The sequence below is a fragment of the Numida meleagris genome, chromosome 4 (genome assembly GCF_002078875.1).
Source record: "Numida meleagris isolate 19003 breed g44 Domestic line chromosome 4, NumMel1.0, whole genome shotgun sequence".
Classification (NCBI taxonomy): Eukaryota; Metazoa; Chordata; class Aves; order Galliformes; family Numididae; genus Numida; species Numida meleagris.
In genome coordinates, this window is record NC_034412.1 from 10,260,207 (window position 1) to 10,285,110 (window position 24,904).

At 47.3% G+C, this 24,904-nt stretch overlaps 1 protein-coding gene across 2 annotated transcripts in view; it reads right to left on the bottom strand.

Moving 5' to 3' along the window:
• P3H2 (prolyl 3-hydroxylase 2) overlaps positions 1-17,133 on the bottom strand; it is a 56,174-nt gene extending 39,041 nt beyond the window's left edge. Inside the window, exon 1 of one of the 2 annotated variants that reach the window (XR_002438289.1) lies at positions 16,617-17,133. Coding sequence is in view for 1 of the 2 variants with exons in the window: in XM_021395746.1 (XP_021251421.1) it covers positions 16,617-17,060 (444 nt within the window). In the remaining variant the exon portion in view is untranslated. The remainder of the gene's footprint in view (positions 1-16,616) is intronic. The other variant, XM_021395746.1, reaches the window with a different exon arrangement.

Consider the following 24,904-nt stretch of genomic DNA (forward strand, 5'->3'; position numbering starts at 1 on the left):
GAGACTAGGCTGTCCTGGCTGGGAGCTGGAAAATAAACCAGAGCTCTGCTCTTTCTCATGGGGCCAACGAGCAGATGAAGAGGTTGTGAACAACCAAAAATGAGAAAGCCAATGACTCTCTACATTTTCCAGGCTCCATTCCAGGTCGGTTGCCTATAAGTGAAGCTGTGAGAGTATAGCTCCTCTCTTCCTGAAAACAATCTATTTTGGACAACAGACACAATATAGGCATCTTCCACCATCTTCCACCATCTTCCCCATCTGCCCTTCCATCCCAGCACCACAGTAACTTCGCAGCCCAGCCAGGTTTCCCGGTGTCACAGCCAGAAACATCACAGCCAGAAAGTGTCCTTACTTCCCAAGGCTGAAGGCAGAGACCATCACCAGTGTTTGCCTCTGGAACACCAGTGTGAGAATCACGGAAGCTGATGGCTTCTGAAAACATACCTATTTGCTCTCCTATGGGATGAGATGCTGAGCTTCAGACTTCTGGCTTCAAAACATTGCGAACAAATGGCCCTCAGTGAGGGTATGGTCCATTCTGCAGCTTTCCAGAGAAAGCAAGGCTGGTATTTCTACTCTGACCTATTCAGCGTTGCCTCCTTGACACAGTGCCAGTAACAGCAAGGTCCATATCCCAGTACAGGACTAAGAGCTGGGAGCAGTTCCCAGATCCCATACGTTGCAGGGCTGCCTGCCAGAGCTTCAAGTGATGAGCTCCTGAAGTAACAGGATCAATCTCCTGTTGATCCTCAACTTTCCATCCCTCCTACATAGAAAATACACAAAAATCCAGAATCCTCCTCTGCAGTTTCCCTGAGGGAAATACCTGGGGATGAATCAAGGCCCTTAAATGCTATTTCTGGATGAAACCACAATGACCAACTGAGAGGTCTGCAAGTCTGAGATGCAACCTCTATCATCTCTGGGCTGCATCTCTGCAAGCATCAAGAGGGTATGACAGCATCTGTGGACACCAAGAGCCTCCTCCTCCCCTCACAAAAATGTGCAGTTGTGGCATAACCAGATTCTTAACAAGCAGTCTAGCAAGAGGTGAAAGAAAGGTGAAATAATAATACTTTCCCTATCCAGTAGATTACAGCAAGATTTTCTCCATAGGGAATGTGAAATGTCAGCTGTCCTGCAGGAAGCAGCTCCAGCATCTGCCGCCAATGAAGGAAGTGGCAAACCTCTGTCTTGGAGATATTAAGGAAAGACCAGGAATCATGGCCCTCTTATATCCTATTTGGATTTGGTTCGGTCGCACCAGAACCGCTAGCTAGAAACAGGTGGCTGTGCTTATTAACCTGAGAGCAGGCAGCGTGGGAAGCAGAGCCAGAAGAAACACAAGCCGCTGGTGGCAATTCACACCTGCTGCCCCACCACGAGGTTAGATCAAACACTCAGTCTGCTAATTAAGAGATAATTCTTGTCTGCCTATGTAGGCACACAGTGCAGCCTGATCCCCAGGGTGCGGTAAAGCCTTCTTCTTTACGCAGTTATTTGCAGTGAAAACGTGTCAAGCAAAACCTCCCACCTGCACATGAGCTGGAACAGCTGTACCAAGAGGACTGAAATCAACTTAAACATGGAAAAAGAGATATGGATTTCAGGTCCTTGGAGAGACCCATGCTGTCTGGAGCAGGGTACAGAGCAGCCCCACAGGTCCATTTGCCATTGCTACCCTGCTATCTCTCATTACTACTGTGCATAGTTTATGGAAGGCAGTTTACTAGGGCCTTTTATTCTAAATTGGATAATTCTAACAAGTGTGATGTAATAGATAGCAAAGCACACGATCAAACTTCCAACTTCTTCAGACCTTTTCTTTTTATTAAGTGGTGAGTGGCTGATGCCAGGGAGGCTCTGCCCACAGCCACAAGGAGAGACCCATTCCTCATTTCACCTCTCAGCAGTTTATCTGGCATATTTGTACAAGCACTGCTGAGTCCACCAACTCCAGAGCTCTGTGAGCCCATTACTGGCTCTGCACAAGTTACACATGGAAAAAATCATTAGCTGAGGGAAAAAAAGCCATCACTAACGTGAAATGGAAAGCCGTTAGATGAGCTTTGTATGCTTATTTGCTCAGTTTAGGTAAGCTTCCAGCCTTGTATCCCCTACAGCACATACAGTAGCAGCACCTTTTCTTTCAAAGCCTTCTCTTCTTCTCATGCTTCAATAACTTTGTATCAGATATGATCAAATAACATCAGTCATTTCCATCTGATTGCTACCTTGCCGCTTAAGCCACAAATAATGTGATTAATGAATCTCTGAGGGAGAAAACAGAGGCTTTCATAAACACAAAGCACCAGCTAAGTACTGTGAGATTTTCTTAAATTCCCTAAAAATAGAGAGCAGCTGCCTGGCACCGATTCCCCCAGCAGCAGTAACTGCAGCATTTAAAGCAGCTCTGGATTCTTCTGAAAATAGAAATGATCTTGTGCCAAAAATAATAATCCCTTAATTTTATAGGTGTCTGAATCAAAAAAAAGAAAACAAACAACTGAAAATGAGAGTGTCTGAGGAGACGCATTTCGTGCATTGCCTGGTGTCTAAAAAGGGCTTTTTCTCTGCCTCTCTCCAGCATAGGCAAGTAGAACTTGATTACATTTAAACTGAGAGTTCCAGAGCCTCGGTGTAAACCTTTTCACTTGACGATCATTTTGCCACTGATTTCTGTTGTTTAGAAGGAAATGACGGGGAAAAAAAAGTATGCAAAAGGTCAAAATTAAAATCTTTCCCAACGCTAAAGAGTCCTAGCAGTATCCAACTGAAAGGCAAGGTTCCCAGCAGCAAAGAGTATTGGCTGCTGGCAGAGGTTTGCCTCAAATTTGCAAAAAGAGATTTCAGTCAGGATGGAAACAACCAGGCTGGGGCTTGGTGGTGAGAGCAGGAAGAGGAAGGACACTGCTGCTCCGGGTAGGGCTGAAGTCCCTCTGCAAGGAAACGTGGCTTACAGGGCATGGTAGTGATGGGTTGACAGATGGACTAGATGATCTTAGCTGTCTTTCCCAACCCTAATGAAACCTGGAGGAGCAATATGGAAATCTTGAGACTGCCCAAACCACAGTCCCACACAGACACTATGATGAATCCCTAAAGCAACGCTTGACTCTCTGAAGGTCTGCAAGAACTTCCAGAGAGAAGATGGGGAAGAACTCCCATTGGAGCACAGGGCGAAGTTCAGGGGTTATTTAAAGCATGGAAAATACCTATGAAATGGCAGCTGTTCAGGACTGGCTTTTATAAGCCACTCTAAAGAAAGCACTGAATATCCTATTTGTGTTGAAAATTATACAGGTTTTCTTCATATTTAGTGCAAAGTTGTCCAGACATAGCCAGAGGAAAAGACAAATTCATACTCCACCTTCAGTGCAACCACCACCCAGATCCATATGTGATCTTGGCCTTCTACCCTGTATTTAGACTACAATAAGCTGTGTTCTGCCTTCTAGGAAAAAAAAAAAAAAAAAAAAGTATGAATCCAGACCTTTGTGGTGAAGGTTTGAGCGAAAAGGCAGCCTGCTTTTCTGTGGTTACTGAGGTAATGAGACTTCAACAGGGGCTTACACAATGTCAGAGTGGAAGAAATGTCAAGCATCTACTAGAAAGGTTTTAAGTTACTCAAAAGCCTTACTGATGGGATTTCAGAGCCAGCCACGCTATCCGGACACTAATGTGCAAGCGAACACGTCTTTCAAAACCACATGCAGCCAGACTATTCATACTCACAGCCTTGTTCCCTACCATTCATGAGTAGGACCGCGAGGCAGCAGGGCAAATCAAATAAATGACTTCATTCCTCCAGGGATATGAGCAAAGGCAAACAAAGAAGCAAACATTTACAAATTCAGGTTGCCATTTTTTTGCCGAGCTTTCCTCCAGTGGGGAACTCTGAAGGATTCAAGGAATACAACTGCTATTTTCTTTTCTAAAGTTCTTTGCCCACGAGTGCATACAAATTCTTATATACGAGCAAGCTCCAAGATCTCCCAAATCTACAAGACTCCCAGCCCAGCTCTGCAAAATCCCTTGCAGAGCAGTTTACTATATTGATAGATCTGTAACTGGTTAGGAAGATGCGTGGCTTGGGCAAAGCAGGGTGTGGGAGCACTAAGTCACATATTTATTGGAACATGCTGCCCAGGGAGGTGGTGGAGTCACTGTCCCTGGAGGTGCTCAACAAAGAGGTAGATGTGGCTCTAAGGGACATGGTTTAGTGGGCATGATGGGGATGAGTTGAGGTTGGAATAGATGACCTTATCGGTCTCTTCCAACCTTAATGATTCTATGATTCTCTATCCCTTTAGCTAAAGGAAAGGCCAGAAGCCCCTGGAAACCTTCTTTTGTAGCAGAAGGAGTGATTATGAACAGGTTAAGATGCTCTTCCCTAGTTGCAGCAGAGCCCTGCCTGGCTGCTCCGCTCCCATCATGAACCACTGCTCCAGTTTCTCCACACCAAGTTCAAACCCAGCCTTTCAGCAAGTTTCTCCTTCCAGGACAAACTGAATCCATCACCACTTCTCCCCAGAACCCTCCAAACAGGCGAGTGCTCCTCCCTGGGACCCACCACCTCCTGGTTTCTGGGTTCAGCTCAGGAGCCTGCCCAGCTCATTCAGCGCTGCAGCTCCTTTCCCTATAGATTCCTCTGTGGTTTCTGCACCCTCCTCCACTTTTCTCACATTTCTCTTTTTGCTCTCCCACGGGAGGAAAACAAACTGAGACGTGCTCCACAGCTGAAATTACAGTTTATTCCGCAGATGTGAAATGAAGCAGAATATCTACTTTCCAAAAAACTCTCAGTGGATGTTGAAATAAGTATTTTTCCAGCAGAGACTTTTTTTTCCTCCTCTTTTAAAACAAATATAAATGAAAAATAGATACATTTCCCTGCAAAGGGAGAGCCACTTGCAGAGCCCATGCTCACGCAGTACAGAAGCAGATGGGACAAGCTGCAGCAGAGGAGCACGGCTCTGCCTGTTGGCAGCAGGTTGTGCTGACTGCAGGGATTTTGCTGATGAGGTTCAGCAAAAAAGAAATACAAAGATTGCAGAGCAGATTCCAGGGGCAGTCTGTGGTGCGATGCTGGGTTGGGATTTATGGCATGGTGCGGTGAGTAGGCTTGGGTTAAAGACACTGAGGGCCCCACTGCACCTATCATCCCAGGCTAGATACAGTCTGCTCTGTGAATGCTGCTGCTCCTGGACAAGCCAACCGGCTTCCCAGATTCAATCCAGGTCCCCATGAGAAAGTGTCTGTAACTCAGGAATTGCTCCAAGAAATCCCTTTGGGACACATTTCCTACAGCGATCCTATCAGGCTTTAAACACCCAACGCAAGCAGTGCTGTTATTCTGCAGCCTGGCAGTAATTTAGGGTTCCCATTCATCTGAGATACTCAATTTCCCCCGTCCCAGCAATCTTGTCAGGTTTTGAGTAGCAGCAGCTCACAGCAAAACATCTGGAATAAAATAAAAGGTGCCAATGTCAAAAAGATCTCTGTAAAGGTAATCAGGACTGCCTAACAACTTGTGCTTGCCATATGCTATCAAAATGCAGAGGCTGTGAGGTGTCTACCTCCTTGGTAAGGTGTCCACCAAATGGGCTGTGTGTGAAACTGGCCTGTGGCTCATGTAGGTCTCCTGCTTTATAAGGTGTGAATGGTCACACTGCCCCGTCACCTGTTTATAACAGAAAGGCCAGCTCACGTTTCCCTAATAAGTCAGGCAGAGCTTCTGACTTGGAGCAAACTGCTTCCATAATTGGACTTGCTTCTGGAAGGGCAGGACATTTATAATTCATCTGCTCCTGTTTATGCACACTTTTCCCCTTGGAGCTTGGTCACAGCACACACAGACATCACACAGCACAACCAATGCTCTCCAAACGTGTGACGCTGGTTACATCTCCCAGTGCCAAGAGCGTGGTATACAATTCCTGCACATCAAATCCATTTCACTTAACGAGTAAGTGAGGGATGGAGCACTGCCTCTCACCTGACTAACCTGGGATGGATCGGACCAGTCCCAGCCATTTCCATCCCAGTCACAGCAGCTCTTCTCTAGGCCACCTGCTCCCAAATATAACACAGTAAACACTGTAGACTGATTTGCATTGATTCTTCCTCCAGCTATCACATCACACCCAACATCTAAAGGGAAACCAGCCACTTATAACACCCCTACCCTGCAGCCAGCTGCTCAGCATCCTTCATTTTGTAGTCAGTCCACCACTCTATTGCAAGGGTCACTCCAGGTGACCAAAGCAACCTCCCCACCTAGCTAAGGTTTTCTGAACCCAGAACAAGCAGAGATGTTGGTGATAAAAGATGCAGAATGGAAAACCAGCATTCAGTGCTGGAAACACACAGCTCAACACACAGTGCATTTGTTGTGCTTCAGCACATCATCAGGCATCAACCCAAGCCATCGTTAAGTGATCCAAGTCCACAGCTGATACAGGTACTGGCTCAGCTAGATCTTTGTGCATAAGCTAAGTCATGTTTCCTTCAATTTGAACTACCAACGTCCAATTCAGTGCCTTGAGATTAAAGAATAGATGTACCTATGCCATTACACAGCACATCACCCCAGCTCCATGCTGGTCTGGGCACACAGAAACAGCCCACAGATGTACATCCAAAATGTGCAAGAGCACAACTGTCCACCTCACTTAGTGGGACCCTGCTGTTCAGCACACCAAAGACAGCTTTATCATCTGACTGCGCTGATGATTCCACCATGGAGCTGAACTGTAACATCTACCGCATAAAATAACAGCAAAGCAACAGGAATGTAAACACTATGCCTCAAGTACGCAAACCTTTCCTATCTGATACTTCTCAAAAGAAACATGAAGGGCAGGATGGTTTCTACACTGCGCTTTCAAAGATCCTGACTGCTGGCAGAGCTGTGACAGCTTTAAGCACTAACTTTCCAAGAAAAAAATCCAGACAAATGGTTGGTTATTCACACCTCTCTACCTGGTTTCTTTTGATTCAGAAAACGATAAAGTCTAAAAATGGTATATTTATGATTCTATCACCTAGTGAGATTTCAAAGCCGGTATCCAAAAATACATTTATAAAACAGAAGCACACTGATTAAAATAACAGTGATTTGGAGCTACAAACACCCCTGTGGGAAGCCTTGTACTGCAGTGCAAAAGTCATTTTCCAGAGGTTTTGGATGTGAATGAAAACAATCTAAACAGCAGTCAGGCTGTTTAGCCCCCAGAACAGAGAACTCCCTTAGGTTACCCTCAGACCTGAGCTGGGCTCATCCCACTTCCAGAGGTGCCGCAGTTCTGCAACCCAAACTGCACACCACTGCCGTGGCTCGACTGGGTGGCACTGGGGAACAACTGGCGAACCACCAGGCTCAGGTGGACACTGATGCTGTGCGTTTTGCCCTAGCTGCACCCAGACCACTGGAATGAGATTCTAGTCCAGCATTAAAGCACAGAGGCAAGCAGCAAATCCAAGCAGTGGGAAGCACGGCTGTAAAAGCCCGGCACAGAAATAGAAGCTGCAGGGAGCGCTTCCAGCTGGACGCCTGCCGAGCACGCAGCAGCAAGCACCCAGCAGCTTGTGGCGCAGCCGGCGCTGCACAGAAGGGACACACAGTTGATAAATGCTGCTTCCTACAGCCACACACTGCTCTTTTATTTGCTATTTGCCTCCCTCGTAAAAGGATGCAGACTGAGATAAAGCTTTTATTAGCAGGAACAAAGCGAGCCAAGGTGGCTGGAGGAAGAGACGCCCTTGAGCGGGCTGACCTCGCAATGTCAGCTCCGGAGGAGCAGCACAGCCACCAGCACCCAGACACTGGGATGCAATGCTTACGTTAAAGGAAATGGAGTGAGGCTGCCAACCAAACGGTGAGGGAAACAACCAGCTGCCAAGAGACATTGGTATTTAAAGCAAAGGGAACTGAAGCAACTAAGCATGAGTGATCCAACTCTGTGCTGACTGCGTGGGGAGCCTGGGTATGCAGTGGGAGCAGAGGGCTGTTTGGGTGCACCCAACACTCAGCCACCTCAGCCCTCCCCACTGCACCCACTCTGCAGACACAGGGCATGAACACATTAGCCGAAGTAGGATATGTCCATGGTTTGTGTACACGTGGCTCTGTGGCTAATGGCAAGGCACAGCACAAGATGCCCCAGCATCACTTGCTCAGGCTGCAGCGAGCCCTGCTCCAACCCCCTGCCCTCACAAGGGATCACAGACCTGGGAACACCTCCAAGACGCAAAAGCCTTTCCCAAAAGCTACGCGATCCTCCTCTAAGCAATTCTTAATCACACTTACACAACTCCGAAAGTCCTTTCACCATTTGTTATCCCAAGAGAGACTTCTGAGAACAAATTGAAATGTTCTATTTAATGAAGCATTTCAGGAATACCAATGCATTAAAAAAAAAAAGTCACTTATTACACAGTTCTGTAAGGAAAAATGGAGATAAGACACCAGGCTCTTTCCTGCCCATCCCTCCAGCATGTGCTGTATGCAGACCCTGCATGATGCCAGTGAGCTGGTCTCCAGCAGCACCGCAATGCAATGCAGGGCCAGTCAGTGCTCTTCCTTTCAGACTTTCACTGAGACTTCACGGATTCTCATCTGCTTCCAAAGGGACAGAGTAACTCAGGACACAGATGCCCCAGAATATATGTATATATATATATAAGCCTCAGAACAGGCAGTGCCTTGGCAAAAACCACTTTAAAAACAGAGCTTTCTAAGCAGGGGAATCAACAGACTCCAGCTTAGTCCCTGTGCAGTCACAGCAACACCTTCAGCAAATATTTTCAAGCATATTTTCCAACCTCTTTCTCTCTGTACCACACTGATCTTTTCTGGGAAGGGACACAGTTGGCTCCATCTTCAAAGGACGTTGCATCCCCTGTGCTGCTGCAGGCCTGGGCAATGAACTTCAGCACGTGTCCTCATCGCTCCCATTGGAGTCCGGCCCCGACCTCAAAGAGCTGCAAGCTTAAGCAGTGCCCTAATCTTGACAGGCTCCTGTTTGTGTGGGGACGCAGTGTGAGATCATAGCCACAACCAGAGGTAGTTTGAGAAAACCAAGATGAAAAGCAGTACATTGGTGTGTAACAAGCTTTTTTTTTGTTGTTATTTTTCTGATCTTATTCCATTACAAAATTCCCCTGTACTGGATGGGTGAGGAGGATATGCAACACCCAAGGCAGTTTTGCACCAGTGAGGAGAATGCAACTCCATGAAAAGGAAGGAGCAATGCCACTTGGAACAGCAGCAACTCTTCATGCTGGCCACACCATGTCCAAGCCCAGTTACACCACTAATGTGTTGTGGTAACTGCTCACAACACTAAAGCAAGCTCAGACACATACATGCAGTATGGTTTTGAACAAAGCAGCACGGCACCTTGCACTGGTCCCTGCAGCCAACATCATCTCCAAAACATGCAATCAATGTGCGATCAGATTTTAACTCCTGCGGATGCAATTTGCTACGCTGGAAGCAGAATTCTTACAAGGCGTGACCAGAGAGCCAGCATCCATGTGGGGCAGTGGCAGCTGCCAGCACAGAGCTGACCTCAATGGCCAGCCTGTCCTCTCTGTGCTGCAGCGGACGTGCTCCTCAGCATGGCAGCAGAGGCAGCACGCTGTCTCACACCCTATCTGCTTCCCATCTCAGCACGAGCACAGTCTCAGCCTTTCATCCAATCTTGAAAGAACTTGTTTTTCTTCTTTTTCTCCCCTCCTCAGCTTTTTTTTTTCCCCCCCCTTTTTTAATGAACAAGAAGCTACAAGCAAGTATTTGGCCTTTGCAACTGATGGGCTGCAGCCAAACTCTGCCATATGTTCCAGCTAATACATGTGGGTTTTGCTTCCCATCCAAGAACGGGAGGGGGAAAAAAGGACATTTATGAAAAGGGATTCAGCAGGAGCGTGTGGGAAGGAAGGGGTGGAGAGGGGGTGCTATTTTTGTTGCTGTAATTATTCAGTGGCCAAATCCCTGACCCTTGACGTCAGCTCTGGAGGGTCTGTTTAACTGTCCAGTTGTCATGGGAAGGAGGAGGGCTGGCTCAGAGGTACAGGCTGACGAGGAACAGCTCCTTGCTGCCTGAACCCACACACAGGCAAACCCCCTGCCGTCATCAGTCATCACCCTCCATGGCCAAGAAGTAAAAATGTCAATACCTTACTGGCTAGAAATGAAAGCATCCAAAGAACATCACACCTTCATTCCTGCCATCAGTTACTGCTAATAAGCACGGGCCAAATTCTGACCTCAGTTTCCACTGCGTAAATGGAGATAAACTCCATAGGCACCAGCTGGGTCACTTCAGGTTCATCTAGATGAAATCAAACTCAACCCAACCTCAGGTCTGGACTATATGCAGAAAAATACACCCCATGCAAAGCGCAAGGGTCCTCACTCTATGGGAACAGACCCAATCACCATGACTAATTCAAACCATCTCCAAAGAAAAAGAGAAAAAAAAAAAAAAACAAAGCAAGGATAAATGAGCCCTGAATCCCTTGCTCCAGATGTCAAGCACTGCCTGCAGTCCCAGGTCCCGCAGCGCTCAGCACATTGGCAGCAGGCAGCGCAGTTACTGACATGATGGCTTCTCATTACTGCCCACACCATCCATGATGAAATCACCACTCGTACAAGGAAATGGGAATAATCCTTGTTGAAACTTCAGGCACAGCTAGTAAGTACTGGGCACAAATTTGCTTAGCAGGGCTAAATAGCATTGCTCATTCACATGCAGCTCATTATCAGCTGCCATTAGTTATTCCTCTGGCCAAGGACAACACGAGGGCTCAGCAGAAGCCAGAGCAGAGCTCGCTAGGACATACAGATGAGAATTAACAGGCAGTGCAAAAAGGCACTTAATGAACTCCAGGGTGCATGGGATAGCTCAGCAGCCAGGCGCTGCCAAGAGGTGCTCAGGAGATGTGTGAAGGGCAAGGGGCAGGAATCCTGGGGAAGCATGGAGACAGAGCAACAGGGAAGAGCTTGTTTCCAGATGACAACATATAGCCTCACACACCAGCAGGAGTTTGGTCTCTAAAGGCAAAGGGTTCTTAAGAGCTATTGGTGCACAGCTTTGACTGAGGTGGGATGGCAGCTCAACTCCTGCGCTGGAACGCCCTCAGGACAAGGCCTCAAATGATCCAGTGAAACTGTGCAAGTCACAGCACTGTCTTATCCATCATCCAAGCCCCAGCATTTGGGAATGTCAAGAAATAAGGAGGAATCCAGATTTACCTTTTTTCCTGTCCAAAAGACAGATAAATTTTGCAGGCTGGGCCCCGCCGGCAGTTGTTTTGGAGTCCTGGCATTGCTGCATAGCAATGAGGTGAGAAAGAGGAACTTGGCAAGACAAAAAAGTAGCTCTGGCCATCAAATGTCTCATTACCAGGCTGTATAAAGTGAGCTTCATGGGACTCAAACCAGCTTGCGCTAACTGGTTGTGTCCTTCCACCACCAGCAGCAAACCATCACAATCACCTTGTCCAGCTTCTACTACACCACCAACTGGAGGCTGGCTGCAATTAGTTTCTCTTGGAGAGAGAGCAGAATTAATCTGAAAAGGAAAGACTGACTCTTTCGTGAAGACAATAAGGCAGCCCCAAGTTATGCCCAAGTAATTGGTCCCACCATCTCATCAAAGTGAAGGACCCTGAAATCCCTTTCTGAGCATCCCAGGTTTATTAGTTTCATCATGAAACTCACCGTAAGAGGGAATTTATTTATAGTGCCCACAAATTCAAAGCAATGTGGTACATCACACCACAGGCAACCCCACTGGAGTCAGCAGCTCCCTTTACAGCAGGTTGATGTAGGTCAGCAAGAACAAGAGTATTCAGTCCTGCCCTGAGCCCAGGACACTGACCCCACCATTACGAGTTTTCCATCCCATAAACTGAGTTTATTTTTGTCCTCATAATTTTTAAATGCCAGAGCACTAACATTTACCCTCCAGTGAGAACCAGGAATGTTCTTTCAGAGAAACTAAATAAAAGGACGTTCTGAGATTACTCCTGGGATCTATTTATTTATCCAGTATCTGAGTAATACCAACTTTTGAGATTAAAGATAAATAAATACCTTTAACAGTAATAATCCTAATAATAATGATTATCCAACAGCTCTACGGCAGGTCTTTGTCTGGGATGTGTCGTGTAAATCCAATGAAAACAAGGCTGACCAAATGGGGACACCACACACAGGTGGTGGCTAGGATGAGAAATGGCTTCAGGAGGCTGCTCCTGCACAGACCTGTACATAGTGGGATTTTCTACCTTTTTCCACATCACTACCGATGAGATGCCACAAGTGACATCACCACCCTTCTCCCAAAGGCTGCGGTGCATCCCAGGACAGGACTCTTGAAGTCCACGTGGAATTACAGCACACAGAAAAACTGAACAAAATTTCACCGAAAGTATCGTGAAAAAAACAAACCAAATTAGCAAAGGAACTGCAGAGGTGCCAATCCAGAGTTACTCCACAATTTCTAGGCCAATACTCCAGATTTCCATCAATGAGACAAAAGACTGGCCCAGCACAACAGCGCAGAGACAGGCAGCAAGGAGCTACTTGGGATGGAAAGAATTTGGTAGAGATGTCTTAAGAAGAGCCCCGAGGCACGCTGCAAGTGCCTGGACACAACCACCCAAGCATGGCAGATGGCAAATCTCACATAAGCACTGGTAGAAGACTAGGGGTCAGTGTGGAACAGTTAGAGGCCTGATTTTATACATGCAGGTCCCTCCCTTGAGGTTGAATACCCACAGACAGGGAGTTTTCAAGGGCAGAGCTGGAAAAGGGCTATAACATGTACTGCAAAGCTTTCCAGGAGTTTGGACTCCCGCTCTGCTCCCTCCTTCCCTTCTCTCCCCCCGACCCCCCGCCCCCAATCTGTGCTATCTCATCAAGTCATTATTGAGTCTGTGCTGCACTTCGGAAATCTTACAGCAGTACAAGCAGGCAAGAAAACATGGTGCAACCCAAGGACACAATCCTGGTAGCACCTTCAGCACTGCTGAACTGCACAGCTGGAACCCCAGCAGAGAAGACTGCAGTTCTCTCCACCCACAGCTACTAGAAAGATTAAGCTGCTTGTACGAAATCCATATGAACAGTAAAAGATTTTCAGAAAAAACAAGCAACTTCAGAGAACAAATAAACAGTCTCGTCTCCAACATGAAAAATATAACTGCTGTTGTTTAATGTTTGCAACGCGTCAAATCCTGATGATAACACTGTCTAGGAACTGAATGAAGTGCAAGTCAGACATGGCAAGGAGGAACTCAGCACAAAGAATAAGCAAGACAGGGTCAGACTCTTGCACCTTTTGCTCCACCAGGGACCAGGCATCGCTCAGAGAAGAGCAACAGGCTGCTGAGTCAGCAGCCCCACTCTCATGGTGTGTGTGGCTTCCTATCCTGCTTGCTCTCAGAACTAAAAAATCCCTAGAAAGGGGGTGGCTAGAAACATCACAGCCTGCAGGCCAGGTTTTAACAGAAACAAGATGACTCAGGCAGCAAAGCAAGGAGGATGTGATTAATAAAAATATTTCAGGGAGCGGAGACATCCCCCACACCCATCTGCCAAGTCTAGAGGGTATTTCATTGAATCCTACCAAAGAAAGCCACCAGCACCAGGCAAACTGCCCTTCTGCCCTTTGGACATGACAGAAGCCCACTGCAGGAAATAATTTAGAGAAGTGATAGGATGGCACAGATTTAGCAACTGATGGACCATGTGCATAGAGGTAAACATATCAGCATTTGATCTAACCATATCACCCCTGCTCCTCCAGCATTCGGTGCAGCAGCATCTCCAGCACTGCTCAGCAACAGGAGCAGCACAGCTCGGGGCTGCCACCGGTCCTGGATGCAGCAAAGTCCCAAACCTAAAATCCTAACATCAGTTCTTCGCTCCCAGAACAGTGATGGAGCTGAGTCATGGGCACAGCCGTGGTTCTGCTGCCCCAAAGCACCCAGGCTCACACGCTACAGGCCAGCCCTTGGCCAGTTCATCTGTCCAGCAGAAATCAAAGCCTTTGCTTTTCATACCCCACAGGGGTGCTGCAAGGATTAGCTCATGTTTATTCAGCACCATTTTTCAAAGCACTGCATGAGCGCCAAACCCTTCCTTTTTTTTCTTCCCCTCCCCTTCCATTTTCATTATTTCCCTTTTTTATTTTTAAATCTATTCCTTGTTGTGTCACTCCCTCCCAAAGGGACGCATCCCTCCCCCTCCTGAGAACCAAACAAACACAGGGTCATGGGCAGCAGGAGCCATCATTTCCGTCCAACCAGCCGGACCCTGTGTGCGTGCCCAGCGGCCGGGGCTTCTCGCACACCCTGTGGAGGGACAGAACAGGATACACAGCAGGATGTTCAACCTTCTCTCATTTCCTTTTTGGTTTCGGGGAGCAAAATAGGCGTCAAACAGCCAAAGGAGAGGCACTGCCAGCAGTCATACTCTGTGCAAGCCCCTTGTCGCAGCTTGCTTTTGCAGCCAGAAAGCCAAGTGGATGCTGCAGCGAGGTCTCCCCATGGGTGCACGTGTGGGTGCTTCCCAACCCTCAGGGAATGGGCCAAAGCATTCACTCAGCCTTGGCATGGGAGGAAGGTTTGCATCAGAGCGTGCGCTGGTGCTGGGTGTGAGACCTCATGTATGTGCAAGTGCAGACAAACCCAGCATGGGACATTTTCTCCTGCACATGGAGTTGTTGAGGCAGATGGAAAGAGCAATCCAGAGAATGCGTGACAAAGCGTTACGGCTTCCTCAGCAGGACAGAGCTGGTCCCAGCGCTGCACTCAAAGTCAGCCAGGACCCTAAGAGCAGCTGGCATACAGAAAGGGTTAAAGAAGAGGTACTAAAACAGAACAGCTCTATTCAAACACTACCTGCCCAACACCTGGGCATCCATGCAGGTACCAACAACAGCCCTTGCTCCATCAGAGAGGGGGGCAAAGTCAAAGTGTTAGAATTAATATAAGATCTCCAGACACTGCAAAAGCAAACTAAGATGACTTAAACACAAGGAAAAAGTCTGTTCTCAACACATTGTTTTGATATGTTTACAATGCATTTTTAAATGAGAAAACAAAAACTTCAGACCCAGAAGTAGCAGATCACAGACCATGACTCAAAATCATGTGGAATTTTTGCATACCAATTTTAGCTCATTTTGTTTCCCATTTCAGTAATCTCATTCCCTAGATCAAAAGAAAGTTGTTTGATGAGCTTGACATGAGCCAACCTCTGTGACTCTGGGAAAGACTTTGAGTTCATAAAAATAAATCATTTTTATCATGACAAATTTAATGTCACTTCCCACACACAGTGACATTACACAGCCAGAGCATCTTTCAGGGTAAGGACCTCAGGAAAATTCCACTAGCTACACTGGCCTCAGTGCATGCCAAATTGCAGCCTCAGTTCTCTCCCAGGATTTCTTTCAGGAGCTCTGCGCACACACACACAACAGAGTTAAAGCCAAGGTATTTCTATCCTCTGACTTGCAAAAATGACATTAAAGCAATGACAGAGAAGGAACTATAGCTAAAGCAACACAGCTACTGCATTTCAGAAGGTTTTAAAAAGCAGGACCTGATTCACCTCCTTGTTCTACTGCTGTCTGTCACTGCACCACTGGCACTAGCACTGCCTAAGACAGAGGTTTCCTTCTCCAACTGGAAGCAGATTTTAGCAGAATCCCTTCTCCGTGCTCAGCTGTGCAGGTCTTCACCTCTCAAGCTGCCTATAGCAACAAAAAGGTTACGACTGTGCTTAAATAAAGCAGAAATCTAGGAGGAAACGTTCCAGAGATGTTTTATACATTCAGCTTGGCATGAAGTAAAATTCCCACGTGGACAGGAAGACTGACTGCAGGTACTTGCCTTATAGAGCACAGGTCCTCAACTAAAAGAAAAATCCCTTTAACTACCCAGCCGTGGGGTTTCCTCTTTGCCAAAACAAAGGAAAAAAGTTGACAAAGAAGAACATCACTTTCATGACAGAAGGGAACATCTATAAGGTAGAATACACTAGTATTAGAGAGCAAGACCTCAGATGACAGAGGCTGCTAAATACTGACTGCACAGCATCACGCAAAGGATTCTGTATCACACAGCAGAATGAAGAGCACTGGATAGCAGAGCCTGTATATTGCCCAGCCTCACACACACTCATCACTCCTGTAGCGAGCAGAGCATCAGCTCACTTTGCAGCAAAGGGAAAGGTCTCCTGCCCGGGGCATCGGGGTGTTCGGGCGGAGTTCTAGGGGGCTTCCCTCTGTCAAGCAGCCAAAGGCAGCCTTTTCAGAATTATACCACGCAACACTAAAGCCAAACCAAAGCACTCCCGAATGGATAAACAAAGCACAAACCAACCAAGAGAAGCACCGGTAAAGCAAGGCTGCACCGAGCCTGAGCTGCGAGCCAGCAGCGTGCTCAGCACAGGCTGCGACCCCCAGCTGAGCACAGCGGTCAGAAGGGACAGGGACAACGCCTGGGCGGCTCGGTGGAGCCCAAGGCGAGGATCGCACCTGAGACGCGGGAGGCGAGGCCAGCCCACAGGGCGGGCAGGGAGTGCGTACCTGGATGTAGGCGCGCTGCAGGTAGCTGTAGGGCACCCTGCGCTGGAAGTCAGAGCGCACCTCCTCGGCGGCGCGGTGCCGGGACGCGGCTCCCAGGCGCGGTTCCTCGCAGCTCCGCAAGCAGCCGGCGCGCCGCAGCAGCGACCCGAAGAAGGGCAGCTCCCCGGCGGGCCCCGCGCCCAACGCCGCCAGCCGCACCTGCCCCCGACAACGCCGCCGGCACCGCAGCCGCTCCGCCCGCAGCTCCCGCCGGCTGCGCAGCGCCCGCTCCAGGCACCGCGCCGCTCCCGCGAAGTCGCCGCCGTAGTACGCTTCCACGCCGCTGGCGTACAGCGCGTCGAAGGGCTCCAGCGGACCGCCCTCCGCTCCGCAGCTCCCGCACGCCGCGGGGAGCACCGCCGCGAGCAGCAGCACGACCCTCCAGGGCCGGCTCCCCGGCGCCATGCCCGCTGCACCAGCACCGGCTCGGTGGCGGTGGGAACGGCGCGGCTCGGCCCCAGCCCGGCTCCCTGCTCGCCCTCCCCCGGCCCGCACCTCTTAAAGGGCCCCGCGCCGCCGGCCCGCCCCGCCCCGGCCCCCCCGCAGCGAAGGAGGGAGCAACTGCGGCGCGGAGCATCCTTGGTCCGCGCTCTGCAAATCGCCGTGATGTTTTCCTTTCTCCTTTCCTGTCTCCTTTCCTTTTACCTTTCCCTTTTCCTTTCCTTTCCCGTTTCCTTTCTTTTTTCCTTTCCTTTTTCCTTCTTCCTTTTTCCTTCTTCCTTTTTCCTTCTTCCTTTTTCCTTCTTCCTTTGTCCTTCTTCCTTTTTCCTTCTTCCTTTGTCCTTCTTCCTTTTTCCTTCTTCCTTTTTCCTTCTTCATTCTTCCTTTTTCCTTTTTCCATTTCCTTTTTCCTTTCTTTTTTCCTTTCCTTTTTCCTTTTTCGTTTTTCCTTTTTCCTTTTTTTCCTTTTTCATTTTCCTTCCCTTATTCCCTTTTTCATTTTATCTTCCTTTTTCATTTTCTTTTTCCTTTTTCCTTTCCTCTTTTGTAAAATTGTTAACATCACTGCTTGTAGGATGCCCTTCTACAAGGCTGCTGCTTGGAACCGTTTCTCGACGAGGTCTCCACCCTGAGCCCTCTTGCCCCAACAGCCTCCCACTGCTGAGAATTCTGCAGATAAGTCATCGGGGATGGTCACAGCAAGTGGCTGCTGCAGCCCTTTCGGCTCCCAGCTGTGTGTACGTCTCGCTTCCTCCAGGGTTTCTCTCTTCCAGTGCTGGAAAGCCCTGCCCTGCCAAAGTGTTACTCATGTTTGTATGAATTTTAAGGCATTCTTGTGATGAGACATTTGGCAACATGGCCCTGTGACACACACACACACACACACACACACAAATCTTACTTGGCGTTTTCAATAAGCTCAGTGTTGAACACCTGTCAGCAGGATGTCTTTAATATTAACACGGTTAATTTGGCTGAAATCAGCTTTTCCTAAGTGAGAGTGAATGGGCAAATCCTTGATCTCATTAGATGCTTTACTGTAAGCTGTTCTGTGCTTGGATGCTCCAAAACCTGTGCAAACAGCACTGTGCTCCATAGGGTCTCTCACCAGGGACTGTGGCTATTGTTACTGCAGACATTTCAGGAACATCTCTATAGCAGCTGGCTATCCTTTCGTAGACTGAAACAGCAGCAAATGGAAGATGTCTCAAATCTATTTGGTCAGATTTCATTAGTGCCTAACACCAGGTGTTCCTGATGGTCCTGCTGAGCTTCTCCCCATGCTGTTCTTGTGACTTTGATCACATTGTTCCTGTTCTATGCTGCTCTGTCTAGGATCAGAAATGGCCCAGCATTCTTGTTTTGGGCAATCCATCACATTATGGAGTCTTGTTCACAATAGTTACACATCAGGGAAGTTTTCACCCCACATGGCTGAAAATTTACTTCAGTTCTTGGTGAAGAGCTTGGTGAAGAGCTTTCCCATCTGGCAAAGCTTTCATAGTGCTTTTCCTTGTTGCTTTCTGGCACCTTAGCACAGCGTGTTTGGAATTTTGGGGTGTCCTTTCTTCTGGACCCGAACACACTGAAGGGAGGTCTCCAGGGGGAAAGGTATGTGCTACAAACACTTGCCCATTAAGTATGAGTTCTTAGGTCCAGATAAAGCCCTTCCCAAGGAAAGTGTAATCAGCATTCCTGGGGAATGGAGACGAGGTTATGGGAAGGCTCTTCAACCTTCTCAAGGGTCGCTGTGAGGATTTGCTGACAGAGGCACCACCGGTGACCACGCAAGTTTAGGTTGGGGTCATCTGTCTCCCAAAATGCGGTGATAAAGCACCTGTCTCCTCAGCTGTGCTTTGTGAAACATGCAGCTGAAATGATCTATCTGCAAAAGTACTGTATGTAATTCCATATTGTTTCCACATCAGCAGCATCTCTGTGTGTGCAGAGATAACACTGAGGCCCTGCGTAGGAAGGAATGTAGAAAGTGCATAAATGAGTGGAGAGAGAACAAAATGAAAGAAAATGCTTTATTTCAGCCTGCTACATTTTCTGATCCAGATGTTTCTTTCATTAAAAAAAAAAATCCTTTTTGAAACAGTAAAGAAAAATTCTTAGTTCTGACATCCTGCAGTGCAATTCTGCTGCATGCTCTCAGAGTGTTTCTCTGCAGACTCCCATTTGCTCTGGCACCAGTCTCCACTGCCCTCGCTCTGCAATCCTGCTTAAGGTCATGTTTTCTTTGTTCACAATAGTTTGTGCTTTTCCTCACCTTGATTCTTCATTGCTACCTAATTGCTCAGAGCTCAGCAAGAGTTGGCACACACGAGGCGCCCAACCCCAGGCATCCTGAGTGCAGTTGTTGGAGCGATCACTGTTTTTTCCATGTGTCTACTCAATGCATAAATGGAAAGGCAAGCATCCGATGGAAAAAAATTTGGTGGTCCTCCGAGTGGGGTTCGTCTCCCTGCAGAAGATCTGAATCGCACTAATTCAGCAATGCAGCTGCTACAGCCACACCAGAGTGGCACTGGAAATGGTGGGTTCACCTTAACAGAGTCCTGAGTGGCAGCAACAGTGTGGAAAGGAGCTGGAATTAGAAGTCTTGCATATAGAAAGGCAGGATTTGACCCAGCAAGGCAGTTACTGCTTTAGGATGTTTCAACTCCAAATCAGTCCCCAGGATGCCTGAGATAGCCGTCATGCCTCTAATGAAAGGAATAATTCTAAATATGTAACAACTCAGCCCGTGTTCAGATGTTGATCCTGGCCCCTGTGCAGTTGTTTTGAAAGACCTTTTCCTGCGTAAATAGATTAATCTGAAGCTTTTTTTTATTATTATTTTTTAAGGAAAGTTCTGATATGTGGGTCAAACCACTGATGACTTGGCAACAAGATAAGAGGAGATTTTAGAATGTCTTTCAAAATGGCTTTTCAACATGCATTTTGCAAGCAGACCTATGTGTTCAAGCCCTCTCTGTTTCGTTTGTAGGCTTGCCTTCCTAGTTAATTCATGAACAAACTTTATAATTCCCAAATCAAACACAGGTGACCTCTTCAGCCATGTACCTTAGTGAGAGAGTTTTGAAACAGATGGAAAAGTACAACGTAGCCTCATTGAAGGGCTTTGATCCTTGCATAATATATATAGGTACAGGTTTTATTGAATATATCAGAACTGTTACTGAAGTACTTCACAATTTAGATCTGAAAACAGACCTGAATTCTGCAGAATGTCTCCATCTGCCCATCTCCTTTCTTTATCCAAGAAGGAGTGGGAGTGATTGTGGATGTCAGTGGATGATGGGAAATGAATGCCAAAAAGATTTGCTGCAGTAATAATTGTACACCACATTCTGGGACCGTTCTTCCAGAAAAAAAATCCATCATCAGTCACATAAAAGTAGTTCAGCTTCAGGAGGGGTGAAATGATGAGCAACCGAAGGAGGGATTTTCTCTTTAAGTTATTATTCTTATTTATAGCAAGATGAATGCTCATTGCAACAGAGCAAGATATGGATGGAGAGAATAGAAGATACGTGCTGAGGAGGTCGCCCCATCTCCTCTGAGTGGTACCTGTTGTTTCTTTGATGACGGCTTACAAATCTGCTTCCCCATCTGCCTTTGCTGCATTCTATGTTTCGGTCTGACTCTGACACATTGCTCAGGAGGGGTCACCAGTGACTGGAGTTCAGCACAGGTGAACAGGAGGTGTTTAATTTTTCCTCCAAAACCCTTTTCACTTCTACTTCCTTCTAGCAATATGAAATGTGCTCCTAGACCTTTTAACTCTTATTTCTAGCAATATTTCTATTTGATCCAGGCTCAGGATCCATGAACAGCTATCTCTGTTTTTTTCTCCCAAACATGTCTAACCATATGCTCTTCTTCCATAATCTACAATCAATCACAAGCACTCGAGACATCCTCTGCCCTAACATGCCTCTGTCCTGACATTACTTCAAGGTAGGTCCTCTCATATTGGGCTGCCAACAGTCTCTTTTTTATGACTTCCCCCATTGCCGTTGCAGATGGATGAAACGGTTGCCAGCAAAGCTTTGCTTACATTGCCATTGATCTAAATGCATCATCCACTTGTGTATCCTTCCTCACACACAGCTCATGGCCAACTCATATCCTCCCTTTCAGCATCGAGTGAAAGGTTTCCTTGTCTACATCTCTCTCTGCTACACTCCATTGTTAACACCAGCCTTGGCAGCTCATTTGTTTCTTTGTCCTGGCCTAGCTCATCTCTCTGCCTTGTTTCATGGGACTTATTATATCTCTGCCCATCTTGGAAAAAATTTTGAGCTCTAGAATCCACCGTTGCTTCTCTTCCACAGCAGAAACCAAAACCAACCCCCAGAGCCATCTCTGCAGCAATCCCTCCACTGTGCCTCTCAAGGCTTGGAACATGTGCTTTACTTTGCAAGCGCTTTGTGATTTCCAGATATTCATGTGCTGGATCTGTTATACAAACCTTTATACAAGAGCACAGTCATGTACAACACAAGGCTCGCTGCTGGCACTCAGCAGAGAAATACAATAATATAAATCATATGAGCAGAAGCCTCTTGTGTCTTCCCACGTGTAGGCAAAGTATAACGTTATTAAATTCCAAGTGCCTGTACACTTTGCTTACTCAGAAACTTGGACTGTACTTTACTGCCATTAGAAATTAAAAACCAATAAAAATAAAGTTCAAAAAGTATAAAATACACAACCACAGGCGCACTGATGTCTCAGAGAAGTTGGCCACACGCCTACGTCTTTGAGCTTGAGTTTAAAATACCTTCATGGACTGTATTATTCAAGACAATGACAATACAACACCAAGAAGTTATTATTTTCTGCTCTACTTCGCACTTTTGCTACACTGACAGCCTCAAATGTTTCACATATTGAGAGAGAGTCACTGTTATGAAGAGGAAAAACACTTATAAATGATATAAACTGAGAAAATCATGGAATCATGTGGCATGGTTATTTTCAATGCATAGTGCAAAGTTAATGAGACGTGTGAATGGTTTCATTGTGCAACAGTCTGAACTTCAGCTGAAAGCTATTGCAGTTTTAGAGCATAAACAGGGTCCAATTCATGGCTAGGGTAATTGGGCTGATGTCAGTGACACTGCCAAAAGGACGGGTTAAGTGCAGCACGTGTGCACACAGATGGAGCCCAGTCGTAGCTTTAGGAGGTCCCATGCATGGAGATTGGATGCAGGTGGGACAAGCTATTGGCCTGTTTGAGGAAAGTGTGAAGGTTTCATCCAGGAGAGGCAGAGCCACAGGTGGCATTTCCCTCCAACAAGTGCACAATGCCCATGGTGTGAAAGGAGACAGGAGATAGAAGAGACACATCACACTCAGCAAATCCGCTCTGTTATTTAGCAGCACATTACAAGTCTCCTTAGTTTGTGAACATGAAAATCTTTTAAGTGAGCACTTGTTGGCACTGATTCCCAGGACTCCTTGTGCTGGCAGCTGTGCTGCCTCAATGGGGCTGCTTCTGCTGGCAGTGAGGACTGAGGTGCTGGGAGCAATACCAGAGAATCGCATTTTTGCATGACCTTTTGCTTATTTTTCCTACATGCTAATGCATAATCTGCTCACCTTAATGCATTTATTATTTTTGTCATTGCCTTTACCTCTTCGGGTCCAGCCTCAAAATGTCATTCAGCACTTAAAAATGTCTTAAAACAGGATTATGTAAAACCTCTGAGCTGCCAAGCCAGCTCAGGTAGATGCTGCAACTCACTCCAAGCAGCAACTGTTGACAGCAGGTTTTCATCCACAGACCTTTCCCCTGAGCTGCCCAGCAGTGACTGAGTCTCCAAGGGTAAATATTTCCTTTCTCCACATGATCCAGACACCAGTATAGTGCGGAACAATGAAGGAAATGCCAAGCTTGAGGAAGAGGCATCTGAGGATGGCACCTCTACAGAAGGGAGCAACGGGAACCCAACATCCTAGACACAACATTGGAGGAGGGAAGAGAGCTATGAGGGAAGCCCAAGAAGTAGTGGAAGTCCGTGGAGGAAATTAAGCTTGAATTTGGCCATGGCAGCGGGTGCTGCAGAGGAGCTTGCTGGAAGAAGCCCATCTGGGAGCGTGGCCAGGCCCAGCGAGCCGCCCTTGGCGCAGGCAGGGAGGGAGGCCCGCGTGCAGCTCTCGTGCGGCCAGACCTTCCCCATTTTCATCTTAATGATTCTGTGAGAAGGCAAGGGGGTGTGGGGGTGTTGTGAGAGGCCATAAACAACATTGAGCTCATTTATTTCACTAGGATCGAGTTTCCTGTGGCTTCCCTTTCACAGTCCATCCTTCTTGTGCATTGATGCAGCTCTGACTAATCCAACCAAGAGGCATAACTCAACATCTGCTGGCTGATTCTCCACAACACAAGAGAAGCTGGAAGAAATGTCATGTGCTTAGGTACAAGACTGGGTAACTCTGTACCTGCTCCCCGATGGCCTCAAAAAGGAACAGAAGAATCTTAATGAGGGTGATTTGGGGCAGATCACTGATATACTGGGTTGAAAAAGACCACTCAGATCTTCTAGTCCAACCATTAATCCATCCCAACCATGCCCACTATCCACATCCCTCAGTGCCACATCTGCACAGTTCTTGAACACCTCTAAGGACAGTGACTCCACCACCTCCCTGGGCAGCCTCTGCCAGTGCCTCACTAGCCTTTCTGAGAAGAAATATTTCCTAATATCCAATCTGAACCTCTATGGCACAACTTAAAGCCATTACCTCTCGTCCTATCACAGTTATCCAGGAGCAGAGGCTGACCCCCACTACGCCACAACCTCCTTTCAGGGAGTTGTAAAGAGTGATAAGGTCTCCCCTGAGCCTCCCCATCTCCAAAATAAGGAGAGGGATAGGCCCATGTCTGGTTAAAACTAAATAAAATGCATAGTGCATTTGGCAGAATCATTTTTACTGCAAGGTGCTAGATTTATATGGCAGTAGTTTTGATCCTAGAGAATCCTAAAATGTTCTGCTAATGCTATAGACATAAAACTCACTTTGTTATAGCTGCTCAGCAGGCAGGTTGCTGGCCCACTGCTTCCCACCCAGATGTGAGGGGGGAATAACCAACCCAGGACATCCCAGAAAAACCCTGTCTTAAAGGAAATTATCCTGGGAAAGGAAGCACAAGTTGAATTGCTAACATTTCGTGTAACCCACAGACCTCTCAGGGTCCTGATCTCTGCTCACATGGGTGTAATTCTGGAGATGAGGTACCAAAGCCAACTGCATGGTCTGGGGACAATTACAGAAAAGTCGGGTATTTAAATGTGGGACAGATGCATGATGGAGCAGTGGTGTAAGGATGCAGAGTGACTTCAGTTTGTTTCTGATCTGCAAGATCAGAACTGGCCTTTATCTTCCCTGTGCCACTCTCTCCTTCCCTTGGTAGTTCCAGGAATGCACGTGGTACGTGGGTGGTGGCACTGCATTGGGTGACCAACATCAGCTGGGGAGCATATGGAAAGAGCACCAAATCCAGATGGTGATAATGAGGCAGAGAGGAGAAAATATCCTGTCTCATTGAAACGTTTCCTACAATTAGAGAAATTACAGAAGAGAAACAGCGCTGAAGAACAAGAAGAGAAATTGCCTCTGTTCCCAGTTGCGATGTCCCTGGATTAATGACTATTTCTCCAAGGGAGCAGATTCCCAGCACCCAGGGTGCTGTGCAGCAGGACTAGCTGTCCTGCCTCTCTTCCCTGAGACCTCACAGGGCCAAACCCTTTACACAGCCAGACACCAAAGGAGAGCACTCCAGCATCCAGGGC